Source organism: Podarcis raffonei, chromosome 1 (assembly GCF_027172205.1).
Source record: "Podarcis raffonei isolate rPodRaf1 chromosome 1, rPodRaf1.pri, whole genome shotgun sequence".
In the NCBI taxonomy this organism is placed as follows: domain Eukaryota; kingdom Metazoa; phylum Chordata; class Lepidosauria; order Squamata; family Lacertidae; genus Podarcis; species Podarcis raffonei.
Window position 1 is genome coordinate 62,180,148 of NC_070602.1, and position 13,755 is coordinate 62,193,902.

A 13,755-nucleotide genomic window follows, 5' to 3' on the forward strand; every position below is an offset into this window, starting at 1 on the left:
TTATCCAGAACTACTACTTCTAACCTGCTTCTTCAACCTTTTGACAGTAGATTAGATAATAATTTAATCATCCTCACCAAACCTGACTTCCAAACAGTATAGAACAGTTGATCGCGGGGGTGTCCCAGGTCGATCGTGGTGTGATGTACAACCCAAAAAAGGGGGCGAAGGTCAACAACTTTGGTCAACCCTCCCCTAAAAATGCTCAACAACTCCTGGCAGTGACAATGGGTATATCACACTGGTCTTTTTATACTGTGAGTAGATTGCAGTCTCTTGGGAGTTGGACGTGCCTGGTATATAGAACAACAGTATGTTTTAATTAACCCCAAATCCTTACCCAGTCAAGTGGATCCACAGCAACTGCCTCCTGGCAGCAGCATCACTCTCACTCGCCAAAAGGAGGAAAGCAAGGTGGCAGCAAGGTCAAGGCCTTGCAGACACAATAATGGAGCCAATTTGGTGCTCCCACTAGTGCGTACACACAGACCCAACCTCTTCACCATCTTGCCTCTCCACCTACCGGTAAGCAGCAGCAACACTACTGCCCGGAGGCTGTTGCTGTAGCTCTGCCCCACTGAGCAAGCAACAAATGTCTGCCAATTTGTTGCAATTGTATCTTGCCTTTTTTCCTCTATCTTCTTTCTTAATGTTTCTGCTTTCTTATGTTTCTGCTTTCAGTGTCATCCCAGTGGCTGTTTGATAGACCTCTGCCTGCAGATGGGTGTCATCATGGTTTTAAAACAGATGTGGAACAACTTCATGGAACTTGGCTATCCGTAAGTATGAACAGAGGCATCATATCAGATGCTGACTTGATTATTGTATCTGCTGGCAAAGGGAATGTCCTCTCCTGCATGGCTAACTCTTGGAGGTGCATAAAGAGAAGCTGTCTCTATGGAACTCTGTTTCCTAAAGACTGGAGAGTTTGAGACTAAAAATTAATACTAGATGCAGGACATGGCAATCAGTTGTAATATTTAAAGGGATTTTGGATAAAATTTAGCTGTACTTTATCTGCAGAGCCATTAAAAGTGTTGTAATGTGGTTTGGGGGGAGGAATTCTCAAAGTGTTTGCAAGCACCATCAACAAGTCATCAGGCATTGATAGGACTGTCTCTATTCACAGGGATGTCCTTTTCTTAGGAGACAAACATTCACAAGGAATGAGAGAAACTAGGAGGGCAGTGATGAGTTAAGCCATCAGTTGAATGATTAAATTGTTACCATGAGTGCTATCATAGATTCTATGCTCTGACTATCTAATACAGGTTACTGCAAAATTGGTGGGCACGACGCAAGATCAAGAAAGGAGGGCAGTTACTGGAGCATAAAATTTCTCTACCTCAGTGGGAAAAAGATTGGAATCTACAGCCCATGAATCTCCACGGTCTGATGGATGAGTACTTAGAGATGGGTGAGTGTTCTTATGAAGTTGCCCTTTTTCATTAAAAAAAAGAAGAACTGGTAGATTCTTGGCTGTGAGTTGGGTAAGACCTGCTCCCTGCCTTGCAGGCCTTTTCCCACCTGGCCTGGAAAGGTGGGACCCTGACTGACTCCAGCTACAAAGGTGAGTCTGTTGAATAGTTGAATAGACTATTAGGCTGAAGTATTATTTAGGTGTGTTTTTTTTAAATTGTGGATAGAGTTGTTGCTATCTTTTTTGTATTCTTTTGCTTAATTTGGTTGTGTACTTTTCATATTTTATTTATTTTTTATGACTACTTTTGTTACGTTTGTAATTATTTGATTTTTGTGTGTGCTGTAAGCTACCTTGAGCATGGTTTGAACTATGGAAAGGCGGCATACAAATAAAATTATGTATGTATGTAATTTGATGAATGTCATAAAAATTCTGTCTTTTCTTAGACATGGATTCCCCATTTCTTTTCTTTTCTTTTTGACCATCACTTTGAGGTTGTTTTTTTTAAGTTTTTCATAATACAATAAAATAGCTGCTATTAACAATACAAATAGAATAAGACTCCTCTCTTGAAAGTAATTCTTAGCCCTTACCACCAACAGAAGATAGTAGCTTCTCCCAGCTCTCACCTGGGATCTTCCCTTTCTTCCAGCCTCTCACCTTGGGACACAGACATTTTCCTGACTCTCACCTGGGGTCCTCCATCAACCATCTACCACCCCCATGAGTATACAATCTCTGAACCTTAATAAAGGCCCGAGTCATAGGACTCCAAAGGAAGAAGGGTAACCAAGAGTGGTTCTCCCTTTTTGATCATGTGTACTTTCTTTCCAGTTCTACAGTTCGGCTTCACCACAATCTTTGTTGCTGCTTTTCCTCTGGCACCTCTGCTGGCCTTGCTCAACAATATCATAGAAATCCGGCTTGATGCATATAAATTTGTCACTCAGTGGAGGCGACCGATGCCTGCAAGAGCAACTGATATAGGTGAGACAAAGCGCAGTCACTGTAGCAACTTCTTTTTATCATTTAGTCTGCAAGTTTTGTTTTTGGTTTACAAATACTAACCAACATGAGAGAGAAATCCCAAGCCCTGGCTTGGAAACAGTGAAGCAGAACTGAGTAGCAGGTCTCCTACCACATACAGTTCCACGCTGCTTGCACTACCCAGGGCAGAGGGCAGCAGTGGTCATTTTTCACTCTCTTGTTTTCTGCTGTATCAGCTCCAAGCACAGGTCAAAGTGCTGCTGTGTGTGATCCACCAGTTCCCAAATGAAAATAGATGGCACCAGAAGTAATCTGATATGGTCCTAGCCTTTTGGAAGGGCAATGGTGTTGTTTTCGTACCTGCAGTGTAATAATTATAAATGAGTCTCAAATGAGGCATCACATACTGTGGCTGTGGATGATAAATTTGCAAACTGGATCTAAAAATGGAAGCTGTTTGTTTTCTAGACTCAGATCGAATGAAGGGCAAGCTGTGCAGGGCAATTGAGAAAGTGCAGATTTAATTCTATTTTAGAACAAAGGCTTCTTTGAGCATGGACTGGGAAAAAGTATTAAATACTCTGCTTTCTCATGTTTGCTTGTTTTGTGTTTAGCCTCATGATAATTATCCTCTCCTAGGGATCTGGTATGGAATCCTTGAGGGAATTGGAGTCCTGGCCGTCATCACCAACGCTTTTGTTATTGCCATTACATCTGACTATATCCCACGCTTTGTCTACGCATACAAGTATGGTCCCTGTGTCGATCAAGGATACAGACAAGAAAAGTAATTACACCGTTTCTATATTTTTCGCTGATGGGCTCACTTTTGTATTTTGACAAAAGTTTGCATTTTCCCCTTTTGTATATTTTGCTCTTTATTTTGCATGTTTTATTATGGTTACAGTGGGCCAGAATGGATTGCATCAGAGGCCAAGCTAGAGCACTTGAACTGTGTGGGTTCAGTTTTAGTCACATGCTGGAAGTGAATGAGACAGCTGGAAAATTTCAATTGCTTAATATGCCCCCAAATAGTGAAAGACCTAGAAAACATTGTGCTAGAAACAAAAAAATAATAATGCAAGACTACATCCCCTCCAGGCAATTACAACAGAAAGAGGGATGTTAACAGAAATATGAATGTTGAATGTTGTCAGCTGCATCCCTTTGCCATGGTTCTCTCCACCTCAATTACGGATGGAGGAGAAATTTGTACCAGTTTCGCTATGGTCTAAACCACAGAGCCTAGGACTTACCAATCAGAAGGTCGGCAGTTCGAGTCCCTGCGACGGGGTGGGCTCCCGTTGCTTGGTCCCTGCTCCTGCCAACCTAGCAGTTCGAAAGCACATCAAAGTGCAAGTAGATAAATAGGTACCGCTCCGGCGGGAAGATAAACAGCGTTTCTGTGCGCTGTTCTGGTTTGCCAGAAGCGGCTTGGTCATGCTAGCCACATGACCCAGAAGCTGTCTGCGGACAAACGCCGGCTCCCTCGGCCAGTAAAGCGAGATGAGCACCACAACCCCGGAGTCATCCATGACTGGACTTAACTGTCAGGGGTCCCTTTACCTTTATGTAATTCACACCTCCTGAAACAATACGCAAAGCGAAGCACACATATCCGTCAAAATGCACACATCTCTGAATTTTGTGATGCGGTTCTCCAACAACAACAAAAATGTACGGTCATGCATATATTAGAGAATGTGTTCATAATGTGTATATTCACAAAAAGAAAAGAAAATACATTATATTAGGTAAAACTGCATGCAAAAATGTGTATATTAGAATACATATGCACAAAAAAAGTTTTCACGCGGATTTAAAAAAAAAACAACTGGTGTGGCAAAAAGAGAATCTCAGCAAAACTGGCAGATTTGCCTCTAATTCCAGTTGATCTCATATCCTGATGTACAGAACGCAGCTTACCCAGTGGTGATCCCAGCTTCCCAATAGTGGCATCACTGCCGCTTGCTAGGAATGGCAAGGCTGCAGTGAGGTTGGGACTATGAGTCCTAGAAGACCTGCTCCCTGCATTGCAGGCCTTTTCCCACCTGGCCTGGGTAGGGAGAGCCCTGACTGACTCCAGCTACAAAAGCTGAGGCTGCTGAGCAGACACTTGCTCTGGGGTCTTGTTGAGGGCGAGGTTGTTGCTGTTATTGATATTAATTTCTGTATCCTTATTTTAGAACTTACTATGATTAAATGTAGAAATGGTTCAAATTGGTTGTGTGCTTTTTGATGTGTTTCATTTATTGTTTATGACTATTTTTGTTCTATCATATAAATTTGTTTCATGCTGTAAGCTGCCTTGAGCATAATTTAACTATGTAAAGGCGGTATACAAATAAAATGATGAATATATATATGTTTGATTATTATAATAATAATTTATTATCTATACCCCACCCATCTGGCGTGGCTTCCAGCAGGATATTAAAAACACAGTAAAAGATCAAACATTAAAAACTTCCCTAAGCAGGGCTGCCTTCAGATGTCTTTTAAAAGTCAGATAGTTGTTTATTTCTTTGACATCTGGTGGGAGGGCATTCCACAGGGCGAGCGCCACTACTGAGAAGGGGGAATTGGCAGGCAGTGCACTGGATACAACACATAAAGAGGGATGTGGTGTTCTTCAACAATGGAACTTTATTTCTTATGAAATATTTCCAAAGCCTGGGCTTGTTTTTGTATCAGGGTTTATCTTCTAGGATGTGGAAAGCTTACGCCAGGGAATGAATTTTGAGAATTATCATAAGAACTAAGCCATTTGTGGTCTCTAACCTAGTCTAATGATGTACTCTCATCACATAAACATTTAATCAGATTTTTGGCCGGTTGGTGTCAGGGGTCACCTGTTTCACACAAGGCTTTGGTAGGGTGTTGCATATACAACAGCACTATTATTTATTGTATACATTGCTGTCGACAATATGAAATAATGGTTAAGCTAATTTTTGATGTTACCAATTGACAGTGTGTGTTTTTATTCCTTGGCTTTACAGTTACACATTTAATAGGTGGGTATTAGGGAAAATACTGCTTAACACAGAGAGTTTTATCTTCTTTTTTCTAATCTGCTCCATCATTCATAGCTCTTTCTTGGCTCTAACTCTTTTCACAGCCAGTATCCTGCCTTCCATACAATGCCCCCAGATTTTGTAGCCCAATGAGAAAACAAAAAAGATAAGCTTTGGGCCTAAGTGTCAACTTCCTCATCAAATGATACCATTTAAATGCATTGATGCAGTCCCTGTATTGTATTGGCTCATTAATGAATGAAAATGTTTATTTATACTATGTTGATCTGCCCTCATCCAATCAATGTTCTTCCGCCTAACAAAGGAAAGCCATAATTTCACTGAGGGAAAGGCAGAAAAAACCCAACCACGTGCCAATCAGATTGAAAGGGGGGGGGAATTCCTTTCTGGCCCTGTCAACCAATGACCCAAAATTGGTCAGTGAAGGCTCTAACCCAGGAGTCAGCAAAAATTTTCAGCAGGGCGCCAGTCCACTGCCCCTCAGACCTTGTGGGGGGACCAGACTATATTTTGGGGAAATAAATGAACGAATTCCTATGCCCCACAAATTACCCTGAGATGCATTTTAAATAAAAGGACACATTCTATTCATGTAAAAACACACTGATTCCCAGACCATCTGGGGGCCGGATTTAGAAGGCGATTGGGCCGGATCTGGGCCCTGGGCCTTAGTTTGCCTATCCATGCCGAGGGTGGGCAGACAGAAAGCTCTAAAAGCAAAATGGCTGTGAGCTCCAGGGGAAGCAGCCTTATATAGGCTTCCCCTCCCCTCTTCAGCAGGGCTCATGGGACAGCTTTTTCCCAATGGCCTATCAAACAGAGATGATACTGGGCAAAGCCTTGCCCAGTTTTTTTGCTGCAATCTATGGGCCACAGCACCATTGGGAAAAGGCATCCCATGCTTATTGGGCACAGAACGGGGCTTACTGCAGTGTTCAACATTTCTCTTATGTTGGGAGTTTCAGCATCTAAGGCTGCACATGTGTGCACATACCAAATATCTTTTTGACATATTGGAAGATTCATTTATCCTCCCCCTACCTACCCCCATCCAGGCAGTGGCATCCATTATTTCATTATTTTGATTGCACGCATACAGCCCAATGTTGCATGTGAGGACCTCTGAAACTGGGCCAGTTTAACAGCATTAGTTGCACACCTGCTACAATTACTGCATTGCCATTTGGTATCATTAGTCAGTCTGAGAAGGGAACCTGGCTGCATTCAGCACCTCTGATTCTGGTTGGCCACTGCACAGTGTGGAAATGTTACTTAAACACAGTTTTGACCTCTTAGACAAAGAGTTGAATTGTATGCTGACACAAAGCATAAACCTCATCTTACATATTCAAGACTTTATGGGTCTCTTGCAGCATAAATCCCAATAATATTTGGGCACCATCATCCTTTGAAAATATGATAGGCATGGCATTTGAATCATAGGCACACATTGATAATGGCAAGGAATGTGAATGAGACCTGCTTTGCATGCATAAGCACAACAGAACCATGATGAGCTCATTTCTCATTGGAAACTATTTCCTGGGCTTTCTTTTTTCCAGATGTTTGAGAGGATACGTCAACAGCAGCTTATCAATATTTGATCTGAGCGAGCTTGGCATGGGATATTCAGGATATTGTAGGTATGTATTATGTCACTTGCTTAATTTCAGTGGAAACACCAAAGAAGTTTAACCAAAAAGTCTTGAATATCCTTTTAAACTGCTTTGATGAATACAGTCAATAGAGTTCAGCTGAGGGGGAGATGTTGAAATTTCTCAGCAAATTCACCAATCCACCACATCCCTATTTATATACAGTCATACCTCGGGATAAATATGCTTCAGGTTGAGCGCTTTCAGGTTGTGCTCTGAGGCAACCTGGAAATAACAGAGTGTGTTACTTCTGGGCTTCGCCGCTCACGCATGCGCAGACGGTCAAAATGACGTCACATGCATGCACAGAAGCGGTGAAACAGGACCCAAGCATGTGCAGATGCGCTGTCGCATCTTACGTTCTGTTCAGGATGAGAACAGGGCTCCAGAACGGATCCCGTTCACATGCCGAGGTACCCCTGTACATGGTTAAATCATGTTACTGTGTTTGCTTTAAAACATTTATATCCCGCCTTCTAAGACTCACACCTACTTTGATAAAAAAATCAAAACCCAACAGGGCAAAGGGGTGGGGGTGGGGAAATGCTAGAAGGTCAGTGGAAAAGAGCGCACTTTTTGCACTTCAGAAGGGTTGCAGAAAAGAAATGTTCAAAATCTCATTGGGTGGTTATTCCATAGCCTTGAGGGGATTGCAGTGCTGCCTTCTCTTCATATCATGTGGGCCTCACACATAGCCCATGAATAGTACAGGATCATATTTACTGTCAGAAGTGTGGATATACCAGACCACAAACTGTACTTCATTTTTGCCTTGCACATAATTCACTAATATTGCCTTTAATATCTTGTTTTCTAGACATTCTAATTCATAGAAGGTATTCATTTATTTTGCAACTTTGAACATAAATAGGCACATCTCTTACCCATCCTTCACACTGTTTTGGTGGGTTTCCATATATAGCTGCTTCTGTCTTCTGCCAAAACACCACTGAAATGGGGAGCTCAGGCTGTCTGCATGGTTACAAGTACTTCTAGTTTTACCAAATGGCTTTCATCTCCTTTATTTCCGTCACAGGTACAGAGATTACAGAGCGCCTCCGTGGAGTTCAACACCCTATGAGTTCACCTTGCAGTTCTGGCATGTTCTTGCTGCTCGACTGGCTTTCATTATAGTGTTTGAGGTTAGTTATATAGTTATGTACAAAGCTAAAATTTACATCCATTGCTCTGCCCACATTTGCCTCCAGCCCCACAAACTATTGGAATATGGCTCCCAGAGGATTATCCAGAAGACATTTGTTTGGAAGGGTTTCCCATTCCCTGGTGTAAATGAAACACACATTCATAACCCCCTAACTGCTGGCATTATGTTCACATAGGGAGGATTGGAGGAACTGTTTTAAGCCATGTAATTTTGGGATAAAGGAAAAGGGGTTCTTCATCACTGGTACAATATGTATTCTATCTTCCCCTTTCAGCCCCCTGCCACAAGGAGACAGTAGATCACTGATATATGCTAATGTTAATAATCAAGGATAAGTAACTAGTCAGTGCATTGCTTCCCAAATATACTGCAGCGATCCAAGCAAGACAGATCAGTGCAAGAATTTTAAATCTCTCTCTATATATATATTCTTTCTCTTTTCAGCACCTTGTTTTTGGAATAAAATCTTTCATTGCCTACCTAATCCCAGACATGCCCAAAGACTTGTGTGACAGAATGAGAAGGGAGAAATACTTAGTTCAGGAAATGATGTATGAGGCCGAACTGGAGCATTTGCAGAGAGAGCGGAAAAAGAATGGCAAGCAGTATCACCACGAATGGCCTTAGTTTAATACGGAAGGAGAGTCACATCATCAGGACTGAAAACTCCCAGGGCGAGCTGAAGAAGATGGGAAGATTTGGGAACGAGGCAAAGGAATCCATCTGCATGTATATCCTGCTGTTGAGAAAGAATATTATCAAGCTTTTCTGTGAACAAGGCAGTGGGTGGGTGGGGATTGTGTTACCAACAGTCAAGACAAACAGCTACTTCCCCTTAACGGTTCGTGGTAAAGACTGGATGCTGTCTCAGCTGCAGCTATGAAAGGAGGTAGATTCACCAAGCAGCAGTAGAATGAGCTACAACAAGTCTGCGAGAGTCTTGCACAGCAGCATACTGAAAAAGAAATGTCTGTTACTTCTAAAACTTTCATAATAAGGGCATGGTTTTTTAAAAACAACAACGTGTTTATTCACTCCTTCTACAGCTTTCAATTGCTCAAATGAATTTGTATTGCCTATGATATAAAAAAAAAACCAAGCAAGATTAATTGTTGCCTTTGTGGCCATAATTTGATGCTATAACACTCCTTGAGGCTTCCCGTTCTGTCAGGTTTGTCCTCGTCTCTTGCTGAGATTGTGGATGTGGCTCTGCCCTTTAAAAGGGATATCAGCCTGTTCAATATGTACTATGCAGTTTGATGTTTGCACATCACCTCTTCTCCATTTGTCTTTATAAATCAGTGCAGGGGTGGAGGGTGGGGAATCAAAACAGCTTCGCCATTAGAAAGCCTTAAGGCTGGGATCTGGAGATGCTCTCCAGCCAGGAGGAAACTGGTTTCTGCATGCGGCGCAACTTGTTTATCTCATACCGGAATCTTACATGAGGAAAATTACATTGCACCCAGAGAACCTTGGCCGAATGCAGAAGCCTGTTTCATATAGCTAACTGTGCACATAGCTCAGGTCCTGTGCACCTGTGCAGAGGCCTGCACAAGTGGTATACTTTCGCTCTCAATCTGCTCGCAGGCATTTGATGCCGGCTTATATACCCTTGCACTGTTCTTGATGCAGCACTTTCTCGGGACGCAATGCGACTTTTTCAGTGGTTACTGATAGTAAATGTGCAGATTAAGGTCATCTCATATCTCTGAAGTGAAGAATCCTATCCATGCTCTAATGTGGCATGCAAAAATATAACTGTATGGATGTAACCTTCTTGTCGAGCTACCTGGATTTTATATAGTTCACCAGCCATGTCAACTTGAAATCTCATGGCATTGCAGACAAGAAGCCAGTTTTATTACCTGCCTTATGCAAGCTCCTGCTTATGCGGAATATATAGTATAACATCATGGCTTGCTTGTTCAAAGTTAAAAGAAAGAGGACCCTCCCCCCAATTTCCCCCTTATAAAATCAAAGTATGGAAAGAGGCAAAGGGGTAGTATTCAAGTATCCTCCAGTTTTATGCCTTCTTAAATTTTTGCTTCAAAACAGTACATGACCTTGCAGGGACCTGCACTTTTGATTCTCACATGCCTACAGCTGAGAGCAATATGATTTGATGGCTTTGAAGTCATGATTTCGTCTAACGATGCTTTACTAATTATCATTTATATTACCTACTACTTCAAAATGTGGAAGAATTGAAGCACTAAACTCAAACAAGTGTGCAGGATTCACTTGTACATGGGGACCAAAATGTTCCTGGGTTTTCCTTTTGTAAAAATTTCAGGTGTAGAATTCTTTCTTATTTATATCAACCAAAGTAAATTAACAACTCCACGCCGCTGCCCCCCTCAAACTTTCAAAGAGTCACTTCATTATAATCAAGCACAGCAATGATATCATATCTATATATATAAATATTTGCATGAGTCTTAGGATGACTTCTGTAGTTTAGGAGAAAAAACACCAGATTGTAGAAATGATCTTATTATACCGGGGACACGCATCACATTCCATCATTTGGAACCATAAGTGATCTGATTATGATACATTATTCTAACCCTGTGGGATTTTTCTTACTATATTTCTGTCATATAATTAATGTTTTTATATGATGACAATCTTGTTTATAGTATCATAATGCCCTTTTTATATATTGATACCCAAATTCAGGGGTTGTTGTGCAGATAGAAACTCTAATGCACCCCAACCCCCACCTCACGGGCTTTCTATACATTTCAATAGAGGGGGAAGCACTGCACATGTAAACATTGGTGCTGAAGACCTCTGTTGATGTGCCTGGAAAAGCCTGCCTGCACACAAATACTATGGGTGCATCAGAGTACACAAAGATCTCTGGATTAGGGGCACAAATGGCAAAGTGCACACTTTATTTGTGTGCTGTAAAACATGTTACCTTTGTTTTGCTACTGTTAAGTTTTGCTGTTGTTATGTTTTACCTAACTGCTGGTTGCCTTGGCTGGATCCAAGCTTTAAAACCCATATGGTTTGCCAAGTAGTCAAGTTAACTATGCTTCTGCTTGGCTTTTCTTCTGTCTATCCCACTTTGATCAATACACAGATATATTCTGATGGGTCATGTAAGAGGGTAATGCTATACATATCTACTCAGAAGTAAGTCCCACTAACTACAGCAGGATTTACTCCTAGATCTGAAATCCTGAGCCCAGATTTGTAGAGATTAGTTGCCATCCGACTCAGATGAGTTTACTGCTGAGTAGATATGCTTAGGATTGCATCAGCAAATGACAGAAAAACAACGGCAGCATCACATTCTGCTGAACTATAAAACTAATTTCAATGCAAAGTTCACGATCAAAGTTCTAGGCCACAATACTGAAATCACTTGTTCCTAGCTAGTTACACTGAACAGCTGAAAAGTCTAGTGGCTTCAGTTTTGTAGTCTTTGATTGTTGTAGTTTCCCCCCCACACATACTTGGAAAGCACATTGAAAATGCTCACTTGTACCCTTTTGTATTTGTTTTAAAAACATGCATTAACAGTGTCTAACAATTTGCTGATCTATAGCCATTTGCTTTAGCTGAGAGAAATGCTCTGCTTGATTTGGTTTACTGTGGTTGCATTGAATGCAAATTATCTTACAAAGATATATGGCACACTCTGTTCTCAGGAAATATGTATTACATGAATGCTGGTTAAATATCTTTCTCTTTCCACTTTTCTTTTTGTATTTCTAAATACTTGTCTTTCCAAACAAATTACCAGTATTAGTGGTATGTGCATGCAAGCTGAATTTGTGGAATCTCCCAAGCTGCAGAGCTTCAGAACTAGCATCCATGCAAACAAACTGCTTTAGATCATTGTTGATCTAGTCTACAATAACTTTGGTCTATGCATGTTCTTTCAGGGCAGACTGCATGAGCAGCTACAGTCTGGCTTTCAAAATACTACAGTTAGTTACTAGTCCAGAATGTCTTAACTATTACCAACTCAAATCGGTGTCTTGATGCAATCAGAAGGAACCCTTGTTCCAGAAATAAATATTTGTTTACGATTTGTTATTCTTCTATTTCATTCTCCTTCATTTTGCATTTGCGTATAAATTTTGAAGTGGGGGAGGCAGTGGGGGACTGGTGGGGATTTATAAAAAGAAACCCTTCATGCAAAACCTCTTCTTGTATCTGCCTTTTGAGAGGACTGAAAGTGAAAGAATCAAAATGTGTATATAGAAAAGCCTTATATATATAGTTGGGGCTCTAACTGGCACATAGCCTTGTGTAAGAGGGCACATAGCTCAAAAGAGGACGTACTTCGATTTTAGAAAGCCCCAGGTTTAATATCTGACACCTCAAATTAAGCAAATCTTAGGCAGCAGAAACTGGAAGGACCTGTATCTGAAATTCTGCAGAGCTGCCATTAATCAAAGTAGACAGCATGGGGCCAGCTAGATAGATCAATAGTATAATGCAGTCCACAGTTGCTTCATGTGTTTATAAATCTAAAGCACTGGAGATGGATTGGCACGTTACAATGTAATATTTGTCAATCGCAAGATCATTTAATGTTGGATTTGAGTATTGAGTGGCTTTTTCAGGTGCCCACCTTTTGTATACTGGGCCCTAATTATTATGCATATTTCACCTATCTCTGCCCCTTACATTGTACGGAAAAGCTTTAATAATATCAGAAGATAAATGGAAGCATTCCTTCACCAAGAACAGAGTAATGTCTGTCCTCTTTGAAAGCTAGTTGTGTACCTCTGGAGCAGTGTCTCCATCTGTTTTCCCCATCATCCCTGACTGGTCCTTCTAGCTAGGGATGATGGGAATTGTAATCCAAAAACAGCTGGAGACCCAAGTTTTGGAAACACTGCCCTGGAACATGGAACCTTTTCAAACACAGAGTGATATGTTCCCTTCTGGGCAACCTTACAGAAGCCACACGCCAAGGATGTGATGGGTCAGAGGCAAAAGTGGGTGGAGCAACTGGTGTTAATTTTACTTTTGTACAGTGGGTTCTTTTCTGTACACTCACAGGCATACACACACTTACTTCCATATTCCATCCAGACAAGAAAGATGCATTACCAGAGTTCAAGGATAATCTTTATTTCCCTTTATTGTTTACCCTTAATTAAAGGATGACCAACTTGTAGCCCTCTAGAAGTCATTGGACTCCAATTCCCAACAGTTAGTGGTCAGGAATGAGAGTACAACTGGGGGGCTACGTGTTGTCCCATCCCTGACTTAATCTTTCAAAGTACATGCAGAGGGTGGAATTTGAAAATGAAACAAAAATATTTCCCTAGAAAATGCCAATCAAGTGAACAAAGATACCATGGCATACACTTCTTATTTTTGGGATGCTGTTTACTTTACGAAGGTTTACATGTACAAATTCAAACTAATGACTGTATCATTCACATCTGAAGATTGCACTTTTGTAATAAATTTGGATATTGTTAAAGCGAGCACCATATTTCTTCTACCAATGCAACT

At 41.1% G+C, this 13,755-nt stretch overlaps 1 protein-coding gene across 3 annotated transcripts in view; it reads left to right on the plus strand.

Annotated features, from left to right (window-relative positions):
• ANO3 (anoctamin 3) overlaps positions 1-12,323 on the plus strand; it is a 160,536-nt gene extending 148,213 nt beyond the window's left edge. For all 3 annotated transcript variants that reach the window (XM_053389410.1, XM_053389420.1, XM_053389431.1), the window contains 7 exons: positions 682-779; positions 1,272-1,417; positions 2,258-2,410; positions 3,050-3,197; positions 7,011-7,091; positions 8,140-8,245; positions 8,713-12,323. In XM_053389410.1, the coding sequence (XP_053245385.1) occupies positions 682-779; positions 1,272-1,417; positions 2,258-2,410; positions 3,050-3,197; positions 7,011-7,091; positions 8,140-8,245; positions 8,713-8,895 (915 nt within the window). In that variant the 3' untranslated portion in view covers positions 8,896-12,323. The remainder of the gene's footprint in view (positions 1-681; positions 780-1,271; positions 1,418-2,257; positions 2,411-3,049; positions 3,198-7,010; positions 7,092-8,139; positions 8,246-8,712) is intronic.
• Positions 12,324-13,755: the final 1,432 nt, after the last annotated feature.